The sequence below is a fragment of the Rhinolophus sinicus genome, linkage group LG04 (genome assembly GCF_036562045.2).
Source record: "Rhinolophus sinicus isolate RSC01 linkage group LG04, ASM3656204v1, whole genome shotgun sequence".
Classification (NCBI taxonomy): Eukaryota; Metazoa; Chordata; class Mammalia; order Chiroptera; family Rhinolophidae; genus Rhinolophus; species Rhinolophus sinicus.
The window spans coordinates 42981881-43006416 of record NC_133754.1 but is presented as its reverse complement, the minus strand read 5'-3'; the positions used below and the strand labels follow the sequence as shown (position 1 = coordinate 43006416).

At 37.5% G+C, this 24536-nt stretch overlaps 1 protein-coding gene across 5 annotated transcripts in view; it reads right to left on the bottom strand.

The window, feature by feature from the left end:
- Positions 1–403: 403 nt before the first annotated feature.
- The window catches only part of MBNL2 (muscleblind like splicing regulator 2), a 128158-nt gene continuing 104025 nt past the window's right edge, over positions 404–24536 (bottom strand). For 2 of the 5 annotated variants that reach the window (XM_074329435.1, XM_074329434.1), the window contains 6 exons: positions 19077–19277; positions 15992–16255; positions 9730–9783; positions 8939–9092; positions 1829–1864; positions 419–543 (listed from right to left, as the gene is read on the bottom strand). In XM_074329435.1, the coding sequence (XP_074185536.1) occupies positions 434–543; positions 1829–1864; positions 8939–9092; positions 9730–9783; positions 15992–16255; positions 19077–19277 (819 nt within the window). In that variant the 3' untranslated portion in view covers positions 419–433. Of the gene's footprint in view, positions 544–1828; positions 1865–8938; positions 9093–9729; positions 9784–15991; positions 16256–19076; positions 19278–24536 lie in introns of all 5 variants that reach the window. The other 3 variants (XM_074329436.1, XM_074329437.1, XM_074329438.1) reach the window with 3 other exon arrangements.

The following is a 24536-nucleotide window of genomic DNA, read 5'->3' as shown; positions in this document are numbered from 1 at the left end:
AATTTGATACTAAGAAAAAAGGGGAGACTTTTCCAAGAGGAGAATTTTTTTCCTCCACAACAGATAATAGGGTCTGAATGAACTGAATCAAAATTAGCCAGTTTTGAAGCACCCATGGGCAAGCTTCTGTAATTTCTTTGTGGCAATTCACAAACCACTGGATACGTAATGCTGTACTAAAAGGAATTTAAGCCTGTCAGGTTAATTACACAATATTAGGTACGAAAACAAACAGTGCAACACAAAACATAGCTACATCATTATTTGCAGTAAATGTTAACTCTAAATAAGTGCAACCTGTCCATAAATGCTTGCTATAAACTAATTAAAAAAATAAAATTTGATGGATAAACATGAAAAAAAAATTCTCACCGAGAATTTTTTTTTTAAATATCAGCACTCATTTAGAGTTTGGGATTTGTGAAAGAAAGCTTTAAAAGGAGCAAACCTGATTGGCTGTGGCTGTTGCTGCGAAGGGGACACTTGTTGCAGGAGTTGTTGCTGCAGAGACAGTGGCTGACGTAGCGCTGTGCATCATGGGTACTTTCAGGAGGGGAACCATGGGAGCAATGAACAGGAGGGTGTAGCATTATGGTAATAGAAGTGGTATTTTGGCATGGTGAATATCAGAGCAGCAAGCCATCATGGGTTAAACCAGCAGATGGCATGCAATCACAATGCAAAGCAAGGAAGCATGGGAGAGAAATAAAAAAGGGAAAATAGCTTATTACAAGTACAATTAAAGGAAGTTTTAAAACATAATCAGTGATTCCCAGAAAGGCCAAAGCAGATTACTTTGGTTGATGTATTTACAAACATTTTACTTCTAACAATTGATCATTCCCAATTCAGAGTCTACAGTGTCTGTAATAATGGTTGCTTCTAAAAACATAAAATGTAATGTCCAGTTAAGGAAGAGTATATGATATTCATTTTCAATCAGAATCTAAAACATCAAAGGCTCAATTTGTAGGCCTAATTTGAGATAGGATACTTTTTACAATTTATTGTGGTTAAGTTGAATTTCTTTTGTCAATTTAGTATTGCTTGTTTGAACTGGAATTACCGGGGACTGTAGTTTATTTGGGTTAATAAACAGTGGATCAAAAATCATGGCCTTGATGTAAATTCTAACACAGTTACTGTGAAATTGCCAAATTTTGCCAATGTCTATTTTTCTTTTAATGGAACTAATTCATATATCCTAAAGACGGACTTTTACACCAAGGCATTGGACTGTATGGCGATAACTATATGCTATTAAAAGTTAACATCTAAGGGAATGCTAAGGTACAAATAATCACCACAAATAAATCAACACTTATAATTAAAAAGAATAATAAGAAAGGCAGGTCAGATATTTGTTTTCAAAATACATCCGTTTGTAATGTTTTTAAAAATAAATACTTCTGGGAAACTCTGATAATTCTAACACACAGCAAAGAGGAGATAAGGGCACACCACTATGAAACTTTAAAACACTGATGAAATTAGCCTGCCTGTCTGATAAAGTAAGCTGTTTTTCTTATGCTAAACCATATAAACTATAAATACAATAAAATACATATCATTAAAAAGCAGACTCGTGCTTGTGGTTTTATGTTTTGTAGTGATTGTTCTAACACAGTGGTTGTTCTAGGCACATTAACATGGTCACTTTCTTAAACACACAAGTACATTTTAAAAACCTATATAGTAACTCTAAAGCCAAATAAACCTTCAGATCTACCATTTCCTAAAGCATTTCTACCATCTCTGAAATAAATTTCAAGCAAGTGAAGGTATTGTACATAATATAAAAGACAAATAAAAAAAGGTTGAAACCTACCAATACTGGTAGCGGGTGTCATGCACAAAACTGACCCTGCGTGTCATGCAATGGTAGGTGGAAAAAGTGAATAAAGGGAAAGAAACAGGTTAGCGGTTTAGAGTTAACATTCAAAGTGAGATTGAAGCACAACCAGAAATAAGTAGGGTTAGGTAACAGTCTTTTAGAATCATTCACATTTTCAGTACTGACACAAATATATCTGACTTATTTTAAGCCAATATTATTCGAAGGTCACTCCTTAGACTACTTTTCACACTTTCTACTCATTTACATCAACATGTTTCTAATAAGAATGACGTGATAATGCTGCAGGGTCCTTCCTCAAAGACCTCAAAGTACTTTACAGGCATTATCAAGTTCATCCTCCAAGGTAGGAAGTGGGTATTTTACAGATGAAAAATCTGAGGCATGGTAACTACTCCAAGGTCATGTGTTTTGTGAGTCAAGGGTAAGGCTAGAAATAGAAGTCTATTCCTAAATCCAGGTCAGGTTTTGTATTCACTGGATTACAACGGCCTTATTGCATTAAACATTTGTTTGGTTGAAAAATGTTTCATGTCAGTAACAAGATGATAATAAAAACAGTAATTAAGATTCTGGATCCTCCAAATCAAAGTCTTGCAGATCAGGTGAATTTTAGATTACTATCGAAAGCCCTACAACGCTGGAAGCCTGAAGTTCCTGTGAAAGAATGACCAGGGTGTGTATTTGATCTAGTTTTTGCTACCAGTTTCATTATAATAAAGGAGTGGTGCTTAGCAATAAAGTCTAAACACTGTAGAGGAAAAATAGTGCAGAGCTGGGCCTGAGTTAGGACCAGGACTAGGGAATTTTGTCATGGCTTGCTCTTAGGGGATCCCTGAGAGAAATCTTTGCAAAATTCCTAGGAAATCTCAACTTGATGTCTAAGTGGGTAGGTGAAAGGTGTGGAGGGAGGATTTCAGCCCTTCCTTGGGGATAGTTGCCTTACATATGGGTGGTGTTATTAATGTACTTGAATTAGAAAACTCTGACCATGAACACTAATGTATGTTGTGGAGGATGAAGAAAGAACTGTGTTGAAAGGAATTATCTACTTTTGGCTCAGTTCGTTAGAATGAACATTAGGTAATGTAAGAATTCACATAACTGACGATTGGGTGTCATGTGGGTGCCAGAGAATTCGTTTTTAATGAATGTAAGTGTACCCACTTAGATTTAGAACTGCCTTCTGAAATACTAGATGAAGAATCTGAGACGTGTAGGTCTTTATTCTCTCTGCTCGACTGTTCACACCTGATGGAGACTTTCTGCCTGATCTACATTTTGATCAGGTGAACATTAACTAACTAGTCAGGAAAAGAGGCTATTTCCCTGGGCTACTACTGGATTCTCCAGCAAACATGTGCTAATATATCCAATTTAAAACACACACACACACACACCCCAACGCCTCAAAATCCCATTCATGACACTCTATCTTTCTCCAGCCCAATCTTATCTTCAAAATCAAATTTCCTAGAAGTTACCTAGACATAAATTTTCACTTCCTTACTCCCATCTATTCTTTAGTTCTCTCCAATTTGGCTTTCATTTTGACCTCTTGACTCAAACTGCTAATGCCACCAAAGAACTCCGCATTTCTGCATCAGTAGGAGCTCTTCCATCTTAACCTAGCTTCCTGAGTTTTGATGACGTTTAGCACTTGGCCACTCTGTCCATAACAAATCACTCTTTTTCATGTTTTTTTCTGATAACACACACACAGACTATATCTCTATATGCTGGAGTTTTTCAGTTATGGTTCTTTTTCATCTACTCTATACTTTTTTTCCTGGCATATAATCCAATCTATGATACCGTTCAACCCAGGGTTTAAATACTGTCTATGAGCTCAAGGCTACCAAATTTATGTATCCTGAACAGATCTCTCTTTGAGCTCTAGGTCCTTTCATCTATCTGCTCACCTGGCCTTTCAACTTGGATGTCTGACAAGCGTCTCAAATTTAACATGTCCAAACATGGCTCTTTCCGAAAGACTCTGTTACTCCACCTTAGGAAATGTGGACATCACCATCTGTGTAGTAGCTCTAGCTGAAACTGAAAGTTACGCCTGACGTCACATTCCCTTGTGAAATTCTCTGGCCCAACTCAACAATAAGCCACAGTAATCTTGCTTATAGAATGCAGGTTGTGTTTGTCTGTTTGTCCGTCTCTACTGCCACTTCTCAAGTCCTGCTCACCATTATCTCTAGGCTCAGCTATGCAATAACATCCTAACTGGTCTTCCTGCTTCCATTCTTGCCCCCCACTTAGTCCTTTCTCCACTTTGCTGGTAGAATAAACCTTTCCAAATACAAGTTTATTCACTTCTCTTCTGGAAATGATTCATTGCCTTCTCATTGCTTTTTGGATAAAGACCACCTATGGCCCAATCTCTGACGATTTGCCCAGCTCATCCCTGTACCATGATCCAGACAGGTTAGCTTTTCGTTTCTTTGAATTGAACACATCACTTTTATCCTACTTTTGGGTTTCCTGCAAGTTGTCTTCTTGGCCTGAATCATCGTTACCCCACATGTCATTTCTTTAGAAAACTATTGAATTATTCTTTTACCTACCTCCACATACCAATTAAATCAGCTTTCTACTTTTAACCTTATTGAACTATTTACTTTTTTCATTCAAAGTACTCAGAAAATTTCTAATTATACATTTATAGGGGTATTTATGGAACATCCATCTCTATTCCTTTACTGTATACTCTAATACGAGAGTAGGGTTCATGTCTGTCTACGTCTATGGGCACATGGTAGGTGGTCAGTCAGTTGAATGCATGTTCTCAGCCATTAGTAAGAGCGTGGGGGAGCAATTGGTTCCTAAAATTCATTAAAGTACCCATTTTGTGAATGATTTCATTTTAAAGTCAACCACAGCTGGGTTCAGAGTTATTCCTATACAAAATTCCATGTTATTCTTTCTCACTCCAATGTGGAGGGGTTTTCTTGGAGGGCTTTCCTGTGGCATACATGAGAATGTCATTGGGCTGCAAACCATCAACAGCAGCTCCCACAACCACACTGGGCTAGGACTGGAAACACCACATCGGCTTCAGCTCAGGATTTGGCTGAACTACTCAACCAAATTACTTTGACGAGCCGCGGTCTCTACGTTGTCTAAAAGTGATATGAATATCGGAAACACATAGCTTTTGCCATGTGTGGATGGATGGCTTACTCAATGCCAGACTCTGGTCCTGACCTGCCTTTCGAGCCCCATCTCTGCCTTTTCACCCCACTCCTATCCCCCTGCCACATATAGTTGCTTAAGTACTTTACACTACCGCTACAATAGATAACTTCCTCAAATACACTCTACCCAACTCATGCTGTCCCCACTGCCTGGGATGCCCTTCCCCATTGGTAAAATCTTCCTCATAAAATCCTAAGCAAATTTCTTCTCCTTTAGACCATCTGTCTTTCTCCATATCCTTTGTCAACCAGCAGCTGTACATGCTGATGGCCGAACACAATGCCTTTCTCCTTCACTCGCAAATAGCTTTGCTCATATCCTAAGGCAGTCCTTAATGCTTTCCATTCTATTTGGTTTTCACCTAGTTCTGAACTCCTTTGTAGTTCCACTACTACCTCTGGAACTCACAGCATATTATGTATTTAAAAACTGTTTGCTGAATTGAATGGGATATATACATTCTGCTGTGATTTTATATAGATATAGTTTCCATGAAATACTAACAAATCTTTCACAAAGGTTTGTGACACCCTTATATAACATTATGGTTTCTGATTCTTAGGCAATATTTGCGCTAGCACTTTTCCTGTTCTACGTATTCTATATTTCCAATATAATGAAATAACTCAAGGAGGGAGTCAGTGGGTCATTGTGGTTCTGACCAGCTGAAGTATTTCACTACATCACTGATTCTATCAACAAAGCCTTCTCAAATGTTTTCTGCTTCAGTTGCACAAGTATTTCAACTCTAGAAATTGTGAGTCAGAATTATCTGGATAATTCCATTACTTATACATTCCACTTTACAGCATACACACAGCCTCAGTTTTCCCATCTGCAAAATGCAAATAATTATGCCTGCCACTGGCAGAGCTATCTTGAAGAATAATGCAAGAATGTTACTTACAGTAACTCAGAATAAACCTGTCAGAGAAACGCCAAGAACTATTATGCTGCTATTTTTATAAGTGGGTGTGGTTTTGCCACTTTCCTAACATAGCAAAGAAAAAGTATAACTAGTAGGTTAAAATAATCCCTAACAAAAAAGGAAACTTCCACCCACTGCAAATGTGCTAGGGCATCAACCAGGGTGATAATTATATTAGCATGGTTTTGGAGAAGAATTCCATATCTTGCATAATAGTTTATGTTAATATCTCCACAGCCTGGAGGCAGAATTTGTAAAATCCAAATTCGCATTGTGTCAATAGGAGAATTTTAGTAGCACATCCAAAACTTCACTATGAATGGCCTTTCAATAAAGAGTAACCTCTGGGAGACCATAAAATGCTTTTTGTTTCGTATTTACGAAACTTATTAAAGTATTTATGGAAAAATCAAAATCTGTACGTTTAAAAATAATGGGCCCACCATCTACCAAGTTACAAAAAGTATTTTTGAACATCATCACTTAATTTGCAGAGGTTTAAAACAACAGTGATTAGCAATAAATGATTACTATCACTTTAAAATTAGGTTGAAAATGTTGTTGAGAAAGAAAGCCTGAAACAAAAACTAGAGCCAAAATAAACACTGAAATTTCTTCTATAGGTTTAAGTGGGGGAAAATTATACTAATTTCCTTTTAATAAAATTATTTTCGCTTTTATCATCTGAGAAACATGAAAACTTCTTAGAAGTTGAAATACCATTTCAGAGCACGAGAGACACATGTTTGTTCACTACGATATTTGTATCGATGTTATAGATGGAAACACTTCTAATTCACAGAATTAAGTGGGCTAGGACCCACTTTTCGGTTCCCAAAGACCACGCAATGTAGGTTTGCCGGACACACTTGAACAGTTCTTAAGGAATCCAGCAGAGGGCGGAAGTGCACAACCACAGCAGCCAGTACAGCCTATGTCGGTCCTCGATACAATGAATTTCATCAACAATAATCAAGTCATTACGTAAGGGATGATATTGGTTCTTGCTTTGGAAGTCTTTACATGGCTTCCACGTTAAATATTTTAAAATGAGGATTCTTTCAGTGATTTAACAAATCAATCATTATTGGATTGAAGTCAAGAGGCCTTCGGTCTTTTGCATGGCTTAGCTCCAGGGTTACATAGGCTTTCCCAGAAAATGGTAGTGGCATTATCACCCAATCTTCAGAAACAGACTTGTCTTTTTCTGTTTTTCCCCTCAGTATATTCTTCCCACTTTTTTTTTTAATCTTAAAATATCTAGTGACGAGGTCTATAAAATAAGGCGCTTGTAGAAATCACACAGGACCTCTAGGTAAGTATACCTTCTAGTAATTATTTTGCAAACATGTTATATCAAGTGGATTACAAGTACAAATACTGCTATGCTATAACTGCACTGAAGTGTCACTAATTGAGGTTGTAACAGGACAAGAGTGAAGCCCCAATAAGTACTGACTTAGAGATTGACTCTACAGGTCTATGAGGCTATTTTAAGAGTACAGCGGGACTAAAATAGGAAAACTAAATAGTAAGAACCATTTTACTCATGTAATTTATATTTCTACTATAATAAATATTGTTAACAGGTTAATAATTCATTTCAAAGTATAGATTTTATACAAAGAATATCATATAAATATTTATTCAACTCCCTCCTACGTTAACACCTGATGTGCTATGGGATTTAAGGAAATGGGTAACAAGTCCAAAAAAGTACAACCACGTGGATTAGGATCAGCAAGCTCTTTTTGACAAAAGTAGTTATTTAGTTATTTATCTATATTTACCTTTAAGTCACTATCATGGGATGAAAATTTTGACTTTGAAACTAAGAATACAATGGACAGGGTTCTCACTAAGGCCCAAGTTGCTTTGTTTTGTTTTTTTGTTTTTTTGACACGCTAGCAAATTTTATTTATTTTGAGAATATTATCCCTGCTTCTAACACAGATTAAAAGTCAAAATCACAGTCAATTTATGGTGACTCCTTGTGTTTGTACATGGTGTATGTAGATCTATGGTCAGGGAGGTGGGTAAGAAATGGAGGAAGGTTAAAATGCATTGTACTTTGTTTTCACTTTTATTTGCTGTTTTATGCCAAGCTCTAAAGAAGAACTCTGTGGCCTCCACATAGGGAGGTCCGGGTTGTGTCATGTCATGTAAATTAGGCTGGTTACAGGGAAACTAGGTTGTAGGTCTTTTTCTCATTAGTTGTGCCACCTTGGGAAGTCACTTCACATTTAGGGGGCCTCAGTTTTCTCATCTGTAAAACAATGAACTGGATGAGGAGATCACTAAGAATCCTTTAAACTTCAAGATTATATGATTAATGTAATTCATCTCTTAGTGAAATGATTGAGTTAATACACCTTAGTAGCTAGTATTATCAGGCATTGACTTAGAAACCAAGGATGAAAGCTCTCTATATTTGTGAATTTGGTGGAAGTTGAGAAGGATGGCAAAAGAGATAGAATGAATGTAAAAATATGAGTAGAAGATTGCTTTAATTTGAATAGCCTCACTTTTTTAGTGCTCTGAATAAGAATAGAATAAAAAGGTTAGTATTTATGGGAATTGCTATTTTTAGGTCAGACAGGGTTAATGATAAATTTCAACTGTCACACATAAAAGGACTTATTTACACAAACAATTTTACACGCATGTGTACATACAAGAAACCAAAGACCTAACTGCTATTTGCTTCTCATAGGTTCAAGCTGTCACTTAACTCTATAAAATATTTGGCTTTAGAATCCTAACAGTCTTTAGCTATCATTCCAAGCAAGGTAAATATATCTAGATAGCTAGGACAATGAGTTTTGGGCTATATTTCTTGTACCTTTGAAAGCAAACTAGATGCCACCAAACAGCTTAAAGGAATGAGAAGAAAGCACATGACCGGAAGGGCACACGGACACAGGACTTGGAACTGTCAGGGCACATACCTGTGGGAATAAACGCTGTGTGTTGCTGCAGCTGCGCACTGGTTAGAGCCTGCTGGTAGTGCAAGACGCTGGGATTAAAGACCGTGCTGGCACCGTTGCTTTTTTCAAGTGCTTGTCTCTTTGGTAAAGGATGAAGAGCACCAGGTGGAAAGGCCTGTAAGTGAAGAATTGGATAAGGTATGTATAACTCAAAGTAAACACACCTTCAGTGTCCACAGAGATCATCAATTACAACATTCTTTTTAAAAACGACAGCTAAGGAGATGCCTCTGCCATGCACCTTATTTTAAACAGCGGCAATGTCGAATGAGTGAGAATTTGTTATTGAGAGCGAAAGCATGATTTCTCTAATCCCAAATGGTAGCATCTCAACTAAGGAAAAGAAAAACTATCAAGCAACAACAACAACAACAAAAATGGCTTCAGCTTTTAAAATGAGTTAAACTATTCTAAGGGGGGAAAAGAAGCATTTGTGTTATTACTAATACCTATTATTTTCGTTAACTAAATGACTATTTCTTGAATTTAAAGGTTAATAAGAATTATAAGGAGCATTTTCTGAGCCAAGTAATTTAAATTTGCTTCACTCTTTTGGAAAAGATATTAAAATTTGTTAGGATTAATTTATTTCACATATTATATATGAAAATGAGATGGCTAAACACCTTATTGAATTTTTTTCATTACTTAATAATAATGATTGTTTGCAACCAATAGTTTACAAGTAATACAACTCTCAGATGGTTCTCTGAAAAGCTACATGCAAAGCGAAAGGTGAAAGGTCAAAGTACCAGGTCTACAGATGCTTCGAGAGGTCGCTTCATTGCTTTGGCAGTCGACTGAGTCTTTTAATAACAGGCAGCGAGCACATGATGGCAGTGGGCCAATGGGATTCAAGCGAATTAACATACAGGTAAACAGCAAGCAGAGGTGCATCATGGGAACGGCATTGCATTGTGGATAGGTGAGAAGGAAAAAAATATTCTGAATGCAATATACAACGTACAAAACACTAGGCATGCACAACAACAAAAATGTTCTCTAAAGAAATGAATATTACACCTTAAATTAGTATTGAAGCAAAAATGCATCTACTATACCTTAGTTAAAAGCATATAAGAGAGTAAAATATAGATGTTTGAAATTCAGGAAAGTTAATTAAAACAGCAGCTTGCATACACACCATAAGCATTTTTTATATTGCTTCAGAAAAAAATGGAAAACTTTTGAGGGCCATAGGCTTGAAGAACTTCTGATAAGTTAGTTTTCAAATATAAAATAATCAGTGAACTAAGTATATAATATCCAAGTCAAAAAAAGACAATGTCCAAGTCAAAAAAAAGATAATATCTTGTATAAAAATAATTTTTAATGAAGATCTAGCCTAACAAAATGAAGTGGCAAACTGAGACAAAAAATTCAGGCAAAAAAATATTCAAACACAAGATTATTTAGGCAAAACTGTTTGGGTTTGGATCTTAATTTTTTGTCTGAATCGTGGATAATTGTCTCAATTCTTCTCTTCACTCTGCTAGCGTGGATCTGGCATGTGGAATAAGTTTCCAAACTTAACAAGTTTTTAATTTGAATAGTAAGTTTCTCCACTTTTATTCCATTGTACTGTTTCTAATGACTAACTTATCATCCATTCTATGACTTCCAGTACATTTGAAATTATAATTCAATTTATCTCAACAACTTACCAGATTACACTAAGAAAATACCCTTTAAAAAGGTATTTAGTGTCCTCAGGTATCAAAATAATTTATATTTAATAATTCTATTTGTACTTTGAGCTATGATGAGTGACCAACCCAGTTAATGAGATGTGGAACTCTTGACTAGAACAAATACCATAGCTAAAAATAGCAAACAACTAAAAAATAGCAAAAAACTGCTTGAAATATTAGAAGTAAAATAATATCTTTAACTTATAATCATACTTTTGGGCTGATAGTTTCATTTAAACAGCTAAAATAATAACAAATATTGATTTTGACCAATGAAAAAATTTTCCTATGTAAAAGATCTAAAAATTCTATGATGAAATTCTGTAAAAATAAAGAAATTTGAAGGAATAGCTCCAATGCAAATAAAAAATGAAATACCCCTTTTTATGTTTAGCACAATATGTAAACCCCTAAGGTTTATATAATAAATACAAAATGTTATATTCTAAAGTTCTGAATTAAAACTATGGCATTTGAAATAAAATGGGAATAGTACTAAACCCTCAAAATGGGAAAAGGTAAATGACATTTTTCTTGGAAAATAAAGGGTTGTTCATAATCATTTGATGATTCAGGATTAAAAGTATAGACATGATAGGAGATCATTTTGTAGAAGAGCTATGGGGGGAAAGGACTAGAAATAAAGTGGAAAGGACTAGAGGTAGACAAGAGATTTAGAGTGGCCAACGGAGAAATTTTTTTGTTCAGCAGTCTTGACAAAGGCCATCAAATACTATGAAATCATTGTTCTGAAACTAGTACTGTGAACATTTTTATAAACCGACAAGCTCCACAATAAGAAAGCTTCTTTATACTGGATGTTCTTTTCTCAAATGCAAGTGTGTCATTATGTAACTTCCATGACACCACTCTCATTTAAAATCTTTCATTCCTGTATAGTTTTATAATGCTAAACAATGCATTTTCTTTAGCTTAAATTAATGTATGGCTACACAGCCTGTTCTCATAGAGTGCACTGAGACCATTAATTGGATGGTTAAACCCCAAATTATTTTGGCTTCCATTCTACCCTTCACTTTTTCAGTCCTTGGGAGTTACAGAACAAATCAACTATTGGGTTGATCTTTTCTGATATGCTAACTAGAAAAGTGATTATGTCTCCAAAGGCTGGTATTTATGAACAAATTTTTGATTTAACGAAGGATCATTTAATGAAATCTCCAAGTAGAAAAATAAATATTAACTATTTCTCCTAAGGATAATCAGCTGGAAGGTTAATGTTCTCTTTTTTCTGATCTTAGTTTTCTGAAACTTAATTGTCATAGAAATTATAATAATCTAGGAATGTAAAGACACTGAGAGCTCTAAACTAAGCTGGACAGTGACGGCATCTCCCTTTCTACCACTCCATGTTGTGGATTATCCTTTATTAGATGCAAATGTCTTGTCTTTTGAAGGAAATACTAAGGTCTTGGAGGGTTGAGCATACATATTAATATCTTACACACTTCACACTTCGAGGCACATGAGTAGAATGTATTAAAAAATCCGTATGGATGAATAATCATCTTATAAAACAGCATTGTAGTACACAGATGTCCTGCTTTAGAGGATATTATTTAATTGCTGGCACATGTTTATCTATATTGAAAGATCTTCAGGCTTAGAACAGACTTTAGAGATCACCAAACCTAGTGTATTTTGGGAGCTTCTTTAGGCACCTATGCAGAGAAAGTGGTTCTCTTTAATTGAGCTCCTACTATGTGCCAGGCACTTGGCATTTAATCTTGCTGGCCTTACCAGCATTTTTCATCCTCTACCCACTCTGGGCCTCCTCCAGCTTGTGTACATGCAGCCAGGTTTTTCTTTTTCTGGATCAAGGAACCATCCAACGATGCATTGAGGCAAGCAAACCAAGGGCCCACGACAGGCGTTACAGGCAAAGACCACATCTGAGGAGTCAGGAAACCCTGACAACAATAATCTGAGCTGCCGCTTTCATGTGGGAGAAAAGGACATGGACAAAGAGGAAGAATTCAACGTTCCTGTACATGTTGTATAAAATAGGTATTTTCTTGTATAGCTCCATTTTTGTGTGTGTCAAGAAAGACTGCTGGCGTTAAGATCACATACGCTTTGTGTTAAAATTACGAAAGAGAAGCTCTGTCTGGCTTATTTTCACGTTTTAAAAATTCTGGTGAGGATGAGGCTTATGCTTTAAGAGGAATTGTGAAAAAAAAAAAAGGTTCTAAAGGAAAAACATGTCTCTTTTTCTGGAATGAAAGCTTTAAATTCATTTTCATGGTCCAATTAATCAACAGAAGGGGAAATCCCTGGACAGTAATAAAAATGGCACTATGGAAATTCTTTGTGTTCAGATATGAAACCCAGGTGAATGGAATATTAATATCTCTGACTGCAATCATTACTCCATTTGTTCTTTTAAATAAGGAACTAAAATAAATAGTTTTTCTTCAGTACTGAATAATCGTGCTACTAGAGTAAGAATACTTTGACTTTATCCAAGTGCACCTAGGCTGGTTTCAAATGAGCCTCTCAGTTCAATTAAAAAGACATGACAGATTCAGTAATTTTCATGTCATTGTCAGAAAGAAGCTGGCTTTTGTTCTGAAACTGCATTCCTTTGGGTTGTCTTTGACGATGCGATGCTGCAATGATCCCCTGAAATACCAGAACTCCAAATTTGGGCACAGTGTCACAATCCAGGAAACTATGGTAACTAAACATACTGACATCCACTGCAATAACCTCTATGCAGCTTGATGAGTCTGATGTGAAAATGAGCTGAAACACACATATGAGAAGACAGTTCTTGATTTAAAGATATCATGCTGAAGAATGACCTGTTTGTGTAAATGGCCATCTCTTCCCATCCCCATCAACTCAGCTCATCTAAAATTGACATGTAGTAGGTGCATTGTTCCTTCCAAGATGTAAGAATGTGTCCATATGGGTGTCCAAAGCCATGGCCAGTGTTGTGTGGAGAAGCTGGTCTTAGAGAATGGAGCTGATGTACCACAAGAAGCAGAAAAGAGAACAAAGAGAAATACCCACTGGTTTTCAAGTTTCTGGAGCCAGGCACCCCTGAGCCCTATTTTAACTCTACTCTCTTTCAGAGCGCTACATGATCTAGTAAAGTCCAACTTTTTAATTTAAACTATGTCAGTTGGGTTTTTGTCTCTTGCAAGCAGAGTCCTGACTAGCCTTAGGGATACCCTTGATACCTGGGGATGATTTGTAACATTAGTTCAATGGAAAAATGTGTTCTTTGTGCCTAACAATCAACATACCAGTTAGGATAAACTGGGGTTGGCTTCAAGAATCATTATAATGAAAACAATTGACTTCTCATAGGATGAGATCTTCACTAAGTGGATGGTAAGATGGAGTCCACACCAGAGAAATGTATAGACCTCATTTGCTCTCCAAAAGAATTCTGTTTTCACCACCATGAAGTAACCAATGTACTCTCTCTCATCTCCTCTCCACCTCACCCCGCCCCATTCCCAATTACAATCATTTTTGAAAACCATCCTTTTTACTAGAACCAAAAGAGGGAGAATTTCTCTATATTGTACTGACTTTCTTATGTTGGATGCATACATCCCCAAGTACACAGAAACTCACAGATTCTGAAAAATCACTGTTATGACCAGTGACATAAAAATGAAAAGGACATGAGGGAAGAGCACTAAAGGGGCAGGGACTCTGAGAAGCAACAGTGAGAGAGCGGAACGACCCAGTGCTGACGATGCTTGGGAATCAGCTCAGGTTGGAAAGGTCTGTATAACCACACACACCAGGCTCTAGGCTTTGTTCTCTGTTTCCCTATTGCTTATCACCAGGCCAGCCCTTTATAAAAATTTGGGGAAAGAACATTGAAGAATATGAACTTGTTTGTATAACGGCTACGCGTGTGTTTTGATCAGTTATCAATGTCTGAGGTGATGGTCACTAGTTAGAACATATGTTTCAAGTCTACCTTTTATCTTGTAAGCCGTATCTGTCTTTTGTAGCCAACTACTGAGTCTTTCATGCCCCACGGGGCCCCGTGATACATTTCCATCATGTCACGAAGGCGTATTGTTGCTCTTACTAAACTTCATGTGCCTCAAAGGCAAGGAAACCTGCCTCATGTATGTATTCTACCCAGCAAGTGCCTGATGCATGGGAACTCTCATGGAATGTTTTGAATAAATGAATGAATGAATGAATGAACGTTTCCTATCATATATTCAAATAGACTTCTGATAACCCAGAGATCTCATATTAAAACAAATTAATTAGAAACTTCTATGACTTAATGCAGTGGTTCTCAAACTTGGCTGCACATTGGAATCGGCTTCAAAAAAAGAAAGCCACTGCCCAGGCCACACCCAGACCAGTTAAATGCAAAACGTGGGGGGAAGGAACCGATGTTAGAACCTTTCAAGACCCTTCAGGTAATTTCAAAATAGAGCCACATCTGGGAAATGGTGTTCTAAGCAGTTGCTTCTCAAATGTTACTATGTATACAAAACATCTGGGGATATTTTAAAATTTGAACTCTGATTCCAAAGGTCTGAGGTGGGACCTTGAAAGTCTGCAGCTATGACACGCTCTCAAGTGATGATGATGAGGCTGCCACGGGCCCCGAAGGGGCGGTACAATGACTCAGACGCTGGAAGCTGGGTTACTGGTTTTTGTTTATTGGTTTGTTTGTTTTTTGCACCAGCCAGTACAGCTCCATTTTCAACTGTTTCATGACTTGCTATTCTGCATAAAATTTCATTTAGGGAGAGAAAGTTTGAAGCATAGCCCTTGTGATGAGTAAAAGAAGAGAAGAAAAAATAGGAATAGATAGGGAAGAGCCAGTCACGGGCGGGTCACCTGTTGCTGGCTTCTCTGCTCCCAGGGCTGCGCTCTGAAAGGCTGCTGTCTATTGCTCAGCTGCAGTACGCCAGCTTTATTTTCCATTTTCTCTTAAGCTCTGGTGTGCACCTTCCTTTTCATTACTAGGCTCCCTGAGCCCCGCTCTGAGGAAGAACCCACGTGGGTCCCAGTCCAGTCTCGAAGAACTGGACCTGGGCATGGGCCCTGGCCTTTGGTTAGCTGCGCCTGAGGGATTTACTTATTGTGCTGAAGAAGGGAAGGAAGGGAAAACAAAACAAAACAAAACAAAAAGGGGGAAAACAACAACAGAACTTAGGCAGCGGAGCAGCGGGAATAGCAGCCTTCCCTATTTCTCAACTATTTTGGAGAGCGTCTAAGTCCCAGCGGTGGGAGCCGCCGCCTCCGCGCCCGGCGGAGCTCCGCGGCTCCCCGAGCGGAGGAAGGTGCGCGGCGGGCGCGCCCCACTTACCATGACTGTGGCCGCGGCTGCGGCTGCCTGGGCGGCCACCGCGGCTTGGTTGGCTTGGTGCTGCGCAGCTTTGATTTTGGCCTGCAAGTGTGCAGGAGGGTGAAAATATTTGCATTTCTCCCTCATGCAACGCCCCTTTATGTAATCCATACAAACGGTTACGGTGTTGTCATTTGTGTCGATCATGGTGCTGTCTGCGGGGTGTGCAAAGCGGCAGTCGGTCTCTCCCCGGGCACAGTTTCCTCTCTGGAACTCCCTGCATACCTAGGACACGTGGGGAACAAGAGCAGACGATGCAGAAGAAAGCCTGATGGCCGCCGAAAACTCTGCCTCTCCAAACGCAGCCATTTATGTTTTGTTTTTTAAGGAATAAAGGCTTTTTCTTTCTTTTAATGGTGATTTTTGGGTCATTTACAATAAAAATTTGATTATCCAGAATGCAAGTAACCAGAATCCCTGACAAACACTATTTTGAGTTTTGCTTCTCCCTCTTTATTGGGGTGAGACTATACTAAGAAAATAAGTCAAAATCTCCAGTTTAGCTAAAATCACAGAAAAATCAACAAGGCCTTCATTGTCTCCAGGATATATATATATATATATATATATATATATATATATATATATATATATATATATATATATATGAGATTATATAGCGTATACATATATAAATACATAATTTGGAAATCTATGTATATGCAAATCTTCTACCCTGACAACTCTGGGATGCTGTAGGTTTTTTGCATGGAGGGATCATTTCACCATAGTTTAAGCACCAGGTGATAGCCATACAACTCCAAAAAGAATCAGGGGGAAATGGCAAACTTGTTCTTCCCCTAGGTCTCCCTTGCTGTACAAAGATAACTTATGCTTATAATCATAAATCAGAAGAATTATAATATCTAATACACAAAAACTTTCACTTAAGATCACTATATTATATTTTTGACAGCACTCACAATAAAGATATAAAGAAAATGTAAAATGGGAAGAGATAAAGGGAAAGAAATACATGGAGGAAAGTAGAATAGAGTTTCAAGTGTTGGTATGTTGTTGTTTCTTTTTTATTACTTAATCCTTAGTTATCCTGAAATCTTAAGTAAATAGAATGCTTCATACTCTGAGAATTCTGGTGGATTAAGAGTTTACTGTATAAAGAAAGTTTTCTTTAGAATTTAAAGAGTATTCTTAATTCTGCCCTGAATAGTGATAACATGGAATAACATGAATAACATATATACATAATACTTATATTTATAAATATCATTAGCTGGGAAGAATTACTATTAGGTTGGTGCAAAAGTAATTGCGGTTTAAAAGGTTAAATACTTGCAAAACCGCAATTACTTTTGCACCAACCTAATGGAACAAAATTTTCTTTTTAGGCTCCAATGCCAAAGTCAATATATTTAAATGGTGGTTCACATCTTGTTCACCAGTGTTGTTACATGAAGGGTCACTGACGTAATATTCAAGCCTTGTGAAAGTCAAACCTATTTGGGAAAATTTGAAGGGTAAACAGATAAATCACAAAATTGTTAATTGTTTCTTCTTACTTTGAATATTAGCCAACGTTCCATCTTTTGTTGACAAAATGTACAAAATAAAAATTACTAAGATGTTCCCACCGATTCTGAGTAAGCCTTCCTCTATAAATGGAATGACTTCAATCTGAGACCTCGTTGGAGGTGTAGACCAGCCAGTAAGCATTTACCAAGAGTCTCTGCGGGCAGCCGACTTCGTTCCTGATTTGAAATGAATTGAAAGCTGCTCTGCTTAAGTCATTGTGAATCATTTTTACATACGTCTTTGTCCACCAGTCCTGTTGGGAAGGACAATTTGTTCCCAACTCAGCTGATTTAATTTGTTTTCTAAATCACAGTCACGTACTAATCGCTAAAGCTCCATGGGTCCAGCAGGTGGAGCCCCAAACACTTTTCTAGTCCTTTGCAAGGTCTGTTCAACAATCAGAGGGAAGGGCTGGATCAAAACAGTAGTGATTAGTTTACAGTCTTTTCATTTTGAGATCCACATACTCTGCATTGAAGGTGATATTAGGCAGCAACATTGTACTGCCCTCAAGATTTACTGGGTAAATATTTAAACAAATGCATATTGGAAAGAACGTTCTTGAACGATCAAACATAAAGCTCAGTGTAAATCCTAACCATACATATATTACCTAACAACTTTATTTGGTAGTGGAATTAAAGGGGCTCTTTGAAAAAAATCTATTAAAATCCTTATACACCCATATAAAATGCTCTATTAAATATCACAGGATATAGTAGAGATAAATGGATGAATCCTCTAACTTCAATTAAAGGGAAATTTTACCCAGTAAAGTACAGATGGGTTGACTTGACTTGTGACTTAAGAATTATGTTTTATAAATACATATACTTGTTTTTCTGATTTTTATAGAACACTTGAATTTAAGTTAAAGAAATTATCTCAATCAATAAATTTGCCAGCCTCTAATTCCCCCAGTTTACCAACAACACAATTAGGGCTGATATTCTGGAAGACTGTAGAGCAGCCATACTCATTCTTAAAATATTGAAATATGATCATACCAGTTAGCCAGTAGTCATAGTCCTACTTACTCTTACCCTGTCCCTGAATGTCTCCCATTGCCCTGGATCCTGGGCTCCTGACTGGCCCCTTCCCAGACATGTCCAGGGTCCAGCAAAGGTTAATGCCTGGCACCGCTGGAGGCCTTCCAGAGCCATCGCTATGGCCCGCACAGTGACTGACTCAACGTTGTTAACATTTTTTTTTTTAAGGAGGGTGCAACTCATAGTGGCCCAAGCGGGGATAGAACCGGTAACCTTGGTGCTACCAGCACCATGCTCTAACCAACTGAGCTAAACGGCCACCCCTACCCTTGAATTTTGTTTGTATTAAACTTATTCTTTTCCCACAGATAATTTCCTTTATACTTGGTCTTAGATCCAATCCAACGAATCATGAATGCATGGCCTTTAGATGAAAGTGTGTGTAATATCTTACAAGTATTCACTTACATAGAAATTCACATCTACCACAAATGCATTTTAAACCACAAATACAATTGAAGTACCTCCAGTTTGTCAGTCCTGAGAAGTTTCTGAGTTGTAGTTGAGCCCGGGACAGTGACAGGTGGACTTCCGGGAACAATAACAGGTGTGGTGGGTAGAATTTCCGTTGGGACTAACCCAACTCCAGGGGTTACAGGTGCTAAGTAAGGAGCAAAGCTAATCGCCGTATTTGTCCCTATAGCGGGACCTACAGGAAAAGTGGGCTGTTAAAGGAAGACAACAGAGGACAAAGATATCTTTAGAATAAAACTTTCAAAAATCACCAGCAAGTGTCATTTGAGCAAAATTTATTCATCATATAGAAGACGCTGTGTTAGTTGTACACATCAATACTGAACTATGGAAGTTCATTAAACTTCCCTGTTATGTTTTGCTTAATAAAAATAAAATCCATATAGGTCCTCTCTTCCTCAAACCATACCACAACATGGCAAAACATCACAGAAACCTAATTACAGGGAACAGATTAAACTTTATTTCTATGACAGTGTTCTCAAGAAAAGAAAATAATTTTCACTTTAATTGCACATCATTCCAAACTACCGAATAAGAGTAAAGTAGTAAAACCTATGGAATACTGACTCATAATCTTTGATCCCTCCTACATATTTCTCAAAGGGAGAAGAATAAAGAAAAACCTTGATTATAGCCTGGTTTCAAGTTGACCAAGTTTATACTCTCAAAATGTGGGTACTTTTTGGGATTGTATTTTGTTGAGACTTACCAGTATGTTTCCATATTCTATCACTAGCATGTATGTTCCCACATCCACATGCAGTTTTCCTATAGCTCTGCTATTTCTTGCTCTCGTTCAAGTATGTCTAGGTCAGCTGCCCCTTCCTAAAAGGTTGGATAGAAGGGCTTGAATTTTTCAAGGGGTCAAATTTCCAATTGGCTGCTATAAGTTGGTTTGGTGTCCTAGGTCACAAAATCAAGGCAGCAGTGATAAAGGTAAACAGAACCTTATTAAAGTTCTTCTCTGTCACTGTACGCCTTGTCCAGGGATAAGAAGAAATATGCTGGGGGGTTGATGGGATGATTATTGTTAAAAGCTCCACCTACAAATATGCCTTTTGGAAAGGAAATAATGTATATTTAAGAGAACAACAAACTTTGCTTCACTTTTCAAGAAACAATATTAAAAGTTTAAGATGCTAGATAAAGATTTTTCTTAGAATAAACTTTACACCTAATTGGACCTGAATGGGTTTTTTGTTTGTTTGTTTGTTTTCCAGTTATTGGATGACTTTTAACCTATTTATTTTTAGGACCAGTTTTCAGATATTTGCAATGATGCTTATATACTTTTAAGATGCTGTTGAACTATGCTGTTGGCTGCGTCATGCTACTTCTCTATTTATACACATTGTGGGTAACATTCTTGTTTATTTATGGCTCTGAATGAGTTGTTGAACATATGGGAAAAATAACAATCTATGTTTATTAAACAAGTTTTTTGTTGACAGCAATAACAGAAAAAGATCTCTTACAAATGATCATGTTAGAAAACAGTGAATTATTGATTGTGCAGGGAGTTCTTGGAGAGGCTGAAAGTCTTTACTGAAGTGGCTGGGGGCTGAAAGAGGTGATTCTAATGATCCTAGAGGGCTGGTGCTACAGTACCCCCACGAGGGACTCTTAGATCTTTATGGCGCAGACATAAAATTCAGTTTGGAAGAAAGCTGCAACATGAGGTCTCAACATGGGAAATAGCTAGCTGTTAAGATTTTTTTCTTCCTTGACTTTCTACAAAATTTCATATGTGTATGTTTTCTATTTTCAACCCATTTGAGTCATAATTATAGAAAGTTGTGGTTTTCAGTAACTATAGCTTTCATAATTTAGCACTATTGAAAAAAAGCCAAGTGATTTAAATCATATAAGGACTATATAATGTTAGGGTTAAAAAATAATCAATTCTGAAAGGTCATAAATCACAACAGATCAGTAATTCAAAGAGCCAGATATATCAGAAATGTCTGGGGGAGGGGAATTTTATAAATAGAAATATCACGAGTTCTGAGTCAATAGGTCTAAGCAGAGGCCTTGAAATTTGCGTTTAAAAAAAAAAAATTACATGATCTGATGTGTGGCCCAGTTTGGGGACAACTGTCATAGATGAGGAGTGAAAATAAGTATTAAAAAAACCTTGTACTAAATGTGTAATTTCACCCAGAGACTATTTATCAACATAAACATTTAGAGAAAAGAGTCCTCCCTCTCACCTCCATTTTTGACTTTTTATAGAAGCAAATTCCCAACCTTTTCTCTTGTGGATCATTTGAAGCCTAGGTCAGTACGGTGACACAAATACAAGCTGTACCTTGACTGTCAAAGAGGATATCAGAACCTCAAAACACATTTCCCAACACCTTTTTGGATATCAACAAATCTATTGCAATTAGCAAAATTTTGCTTTCCAAAATATATTAGTTGTTCATCTAATTCATTGATTTAAAACGAGTCTTTCAGTTTGTTTTATTGATGATAGCGGTAACATATTTTACAGAAACTATTATTTAAAACACAAATTTTAGACTAAGAGAGACCTGAATTCAAATCCAGAACTTTGCCAGTTATTAATTTTTATCCTGGACAGGGAATTAACCTGTCCAGGTTTAGTTTCCTCATCTGCAGAAGGGAAGTAAAAAGTACTCAGCTTAAAGAGTCAGGGAGAACACGCTGTTATTTCTCTTCCACTTCCCATGGTCAGACCTCAGTAAATAGTAGCTATCATCAGTAGTATAAAAATAAGTATCAATAAAATTTTTCCGCCCCAAATTACCCATTGATTCTATAACAGGAATGTAATCAGCATAGTGATACAGTAATAGAGGTATAAAATCTTACTAAATATAGCAAATGTCTTCTCTTTTTTGAAATATGGGCTGGGAAAATATTAGGTTGGTGCAAAAGTAATTGCAGCTTAAAAGGTAAAAAAAATGGCAAAAACCACAATTACTTTTGCACCAACCTAATATATTTTTTCTTTCATGCAAAACTAAAAGTTAAAAGTTCATAGACCTTATATAGATTTAATTGGAAATTTTCTCTGTTTTTTATAGGGAGCATTTTCTGTTGAAGTTAATTGGTAAAAAATACAGTAATGGTAATTTTCAGAGATGGACACTATTCTTTTTCTCCCTCTTCCTCTTCCTCTTCTTCTTCTTCTTATTATTAACAGTAATTCCTTACATCTGTGCAAGTTTCGGCTGTTCTCAAAGTATTTTCACACACATTGTCTACTTTAATTTCATCAATATCCACGAGAAGCAAGTGTGCACAGTCTTACAGGTGAAAGTAATTTAGAGTAGAGACTAAATGGATTACCCAAGGTCAATGCTGCTGAGGCAGAGTCAGGACAAAATAGTCCAAAATAGTCTGGCTCCTAGTCCGAGGCTATTTCCACCTCTCTGCAGTCACTAGATTTTATTGGTAATTTCTTAAAACAGAAGAGGAAAAAAAGAAACCACAGCCGCTGCCCTTGTGTTTTAGGAGCGTAAAGAGAGAGCATTGGCGAGGAGCTGTGTCCCACGATCATCCGGGGCCTTCTGCAGACAAGCGGTATGGGGCTGCTCTGAATAGCTGTGTGGGGTGCTGCTGCCTCGGGAAACCAGTTCTCGGATCCTGGATTCAAATTAAACTCCCAAGGCGGAGTCTAGGCTGATCCCATATCCCGGTGTCTCAGTGTGGCTCTTAGTGGGCAGCTGGGAAAAGAGAAGGGCAGCAGCTGCAAATGATTCTGTTCCCGGAAGCAGACCAGCTAGAGCTCGGGACAACTGGCCCCATGGTTTCTGCAGAAGGGCTGTCGCCAGGCTATCTGACATGGGATTCATTTGGTCCTCATCATCTCTCAGCACTAACTGCAGCTACAGAGGCCAAAGGACAAGAGCCACAGACAGTCTTCTGGAAGAAAAATCGCTTCCGAAATGCTGATCTTCCTATTTCTTCTCTCTGCGCTTCACGTTTCTGTGTTTCTCGGCTTAGTTTCTCACTCTTGTTTCTTCTTTCATCAGTAGATCCAGGTTCTAAGATCTCTCTCTCTCTCTCTCTCTCTCTCTCTCTCTCTCTCTCTCTCTCTCTCTCACACACACACACACACACCCCACATGTATTTTCTGATATTTTATAGTGACAAGAAAGGGCCGGAGAGTAATGCAGGAGGGGCTGAGGAGTAATGACTAAGCAGCCTGGGATATTTATGGCTCTAAAGTTCATCAATTTACTTTTTAAAGCAAGAACATGGGAGTTCATACATTTAGAAAGCTTTGACTTCAAAAGGTAGGTATTTGGTACTCAAATTGAAAGGCTTAAAACATGGCATCCCTTAAGCCTCTTCACTTTACTCCCAGAAGCATCTCTGGAGGGCAGAATATTCAATGTAAGACCTTGTCCCCAAGGACAGAATTTGTATAGGCTCTTAAATCTCTATCCTACTAAAGGCTACCCACCTGCTTCTTTATCTTGAGTGAACCTGTGAAGATTGTGTGTGTGTGTGGTGGGGTGGAGGGTGGAGGATAGTGTGCTGGGGAGAAAAGGAAAAGAACAATTACTGTTATAGCCCATCAGGAAATGGAGAGAGAAAAACTGCTAGGAGGAACAAGGTAAAGGGGAATTTTCAAATATAGTGAATTTGAGACAGAAGAGTTATAAGAGGAAAGAATGATTTACATTTCCATCCTTTCAATGAATATCTATTGGTATAGACATGGTGCCAGTACACTGTGTGTACATTTATTGAACTTACACCCTAATGGGCAAGAACAAGCAAAATTATAATTTATTTTTATGGCTAAGTAGAAATGAGGAGGCCTTAACGAATAATGATGGAGACTGGTAGTAAATTGCAGGGGACAGATTTGGAGTCCTTATGAATGCGATGAAGTTAACATGTGAAGGGGAACAGGATACTTCCAGCAAGAGCAAACCCATGAGGCAAGCAAGAGCTTTGTGTGCTCACAGAACTGAAAGTTTGGTTTGGTCTCAATGGATACAGGAAGAGTGGGTCATGATGAGTTGGTGAGCTGGGTGGGAACCAGATCACAGAAAACTTCATAGTCAAGGTTACATGTTTAAGCTTTGTCTCCAGTGAAACAGGAAAGCATTGGAAGGTTTCAAGTAAGGGAGTGATATGATGCCACTAATGTAGTAAAAAGATTCCTCTGGTTGCTGTATGCAGAATACATTGAAATAAAGCAAGAGCGGAAACTGAGACATTAGAAAGGAAATGCTTATAAAGTACTTTGAAAAAAAGGTTGATGGTAGCTCAGACGATGGTACTGGGAGGTAGAGAAATAGATGGACTTGAAGGCAGTTATGTCAGGAGTTATTGATGAACTGGATGTGAGAAAATGTGCACGAGAGAGTCTGCTTGGTTTTGGTTCGAAACTATTGGTTGCATTTACTAAAATGGGAATGTAATGGAACAAAGAATTCAGTCTTCAACATGTCAAGTTCGTGTG